The 2,003-nt window shown below is 70.4% G+C and overlaps 1 protein-coding gene across 1 annotated transcript in view; it reads left to right on the top strand.

The window, feature by feature from the left end:
• Positions 1–338, top strand: part of FAM71E2 (family with sequence similarity 71, member E2) — a 4,841-nt gene extending 4,503 nt beyond the window's left edge. Inside the window, exon 10 of the mRNA XM_012733556.1 lies at positions 12–338. Within this exon, the coding sequence (XP_012589010.1) occupies positions 12–338 (327 nt within the window). The remainder of the gene's footprint in view (positions 1–11) is intronic.
• The last annotated feature ends 1,665 nt before the right edge of the window (positions 339–2,003 follow it).

The raw sequence follows: 2,003 nt of genomic DNA, 5'->3' as shown, positions 1-2,003 counted from the left end.
GGGGCCCGCAGAAGCCGACTTTCCAGGCGCCCCCCGCCAAGCTGGCCTCCAGCGGCCCCAAGAAGACTGGGATCTCTGAGGCTCCCATCCCTCTGCCTGCATTGAGGTGGGAGGACACAGTGTCCCCAGCCCCCAGCTCACCGAACCCCATCCCACAGATGGAGATGAGGATGTCCCCACAGCACAAGGGAGGACCCCCAGATTTGGAGGGGGCACAGAAGCAGCGCCCCCTGGCTACAGTGGGGTCTGCCTCAGAGATCCTCTTGCCCTCGCTCCTGGACATCACAGGCACCAACCAGGAGGGCCTGGACACAGGCCTGCTCCTGCCCAGGTACTGAGCTGGCCCACCCCGGTGGCTGTCACTTGTGTCCCCCTCCACCAGTCAAAGGCCTGGGCGCTGGGGGCCGGGCCTCGGGCCGTGGGGTACGTGGACTCCGGGAGGCCGCTCCACCCTGCAGGGCCTGGCCGAAAAGGACGTCCCCGCGCAAACAGCAGGCGGCTCGGTGGGAAAGCCTCGGAGGCAGGGCCCGCCACACGGGGAGCACCAGGGGGCCAGCGGGGCAGCTGGGGACAGCAGGGGCAGTGGTAGGGCCGGAGGACTGGGCAGGAGTCGGCGAGACCTCTGGGGCGGGAGGTGCCGCAGGATGCTGGCAGGAGAATAAGGGGTAGCGGCCAGGCTGGCTGTGAAGGGTGTGGCCCCGAGACTGAGCGAGCTGGGGTGTGGGGCAGCCGGGCCCAGGGCTTGGGGAGGGCCGGAAGGCCCAGGCTCGCGGCGGCGGGGAGTGGAGGTGCTGGAGCAGGGCCAGCTGTCCAGCGCACATGCACGCTGGGCAGCTTCCGAGGACGGTGCTGCCGCGGGAGGGAGCCAGAGCGAGGGCTGCCGCGGGGTGCAGAAGGAAGAGTGGGTTTGCGGGGGCCAGAGTCAGCTGGGTCCTCTGCCCCCGGACGGGGTGCCCAGGCCCATCCCTGGGACCTGGGCTCCGGGAAGTCCCGGAGCCGCTGGACTGCGGGGGGCCGGCAGGCCACAGCCAGCCTCCAGGCCGCGGGCTGCAGCCCCCATGTTCCTCTGGCTGTCTCTCCCCAGCAGTGACACCCTGGGCTTCGAATAGCAGGACGGAGTCGGACCTCAGTCGCCAAAGTGTCAGAGGAGCCCGACCGGCCAGGTAGCCCCCGGACCTGCACAGTACCCAGCCCCCACTGAGTGGCAGCCCAGACCCTGGCTCTCTCCTCTCCCCACAGGCCCAGGATGCAGGGAGCTGGACGCAAGAAGCAGGGTGCCATGTGGCGGGCGGGGCTCGCGCCTCTCCGGTATACCTTACTGTATTGGGGGGCGGGGCGGGACCCAGCTTGCCAAAGATTAAAAGCCGGAGTCTGAGCTGCCTGGGTGCCTGTGTGCGCCGCCCACTCAAAGAAGGGGGGGTCGGGCTGGAGGCGGAGGGGCGTCCACACCGACCCCGCCGCGCGTTCCAGAAGGGTCCCTGCAGTCCTGCGCTTCCATTGGCTGGGGCCCCCAGGGCCCCAGCCAATCCTGGCGGGGGGGTCGTGTTTTTCCTGGGCTCGGGACCCCCGAACCTCAGAAGCCAAGGGCACCGGACAAAGCCGCCAGAGCAGCCGACCCGGTGACAAGCCGCCAGCAGACTGGTGAGGCCCGGCGGTGGGGTCGGGGCGGGGTCTGGGGGTGCCGGTCAGGGCGAGGGCCTCCCCAGGTCTCAGGGGCCCCTGTGCCCGCAGGAGTGGCCGCCCCCGTGGATGCTGGACAGTGACTCCGAGAAGCCCCACAAGGGGCAATGTCCAACGCCGCCCTTCGACCCCCGGTTCCCCAACCAGAACCAGACCCGAAACTGCTACCAGAACTTCCTGGGTGAGCCGGTGCCCGCCCGCGTAGGGCAGTTGGGCGAGGCCGGAAGGGCGAGGGTCCGCGAGCGGGGTGGGGTGGAGGCCGTTGCCCGGGGCGGGGCTTGCCCTGGACGGGCGGAGCCTCCCAGAGGGGCGTGGCGAGCCTC

The sequence above is a fragment of the Condylura cristata genome, unplaced genomic scaffold (genome assembly GCF_000260355.1).
Source record: "Condylura cristata isolate star-nosed mole 26May11 unplaced genomic scaffold, ConCri1.0 scaffold00041, whole genome shotgun sequence".
In the NCBI taxonomy this organism is placed as follows: domain Eukaryota; kingdom Metazoa; phylum Chordata; class Mammalia; order Eulipotyphla; family Talpidae; genus Condylura; species Condylura cristata.
This window is presented reverse-complemented; position numbering and strand designations above follow the sequence as displayed.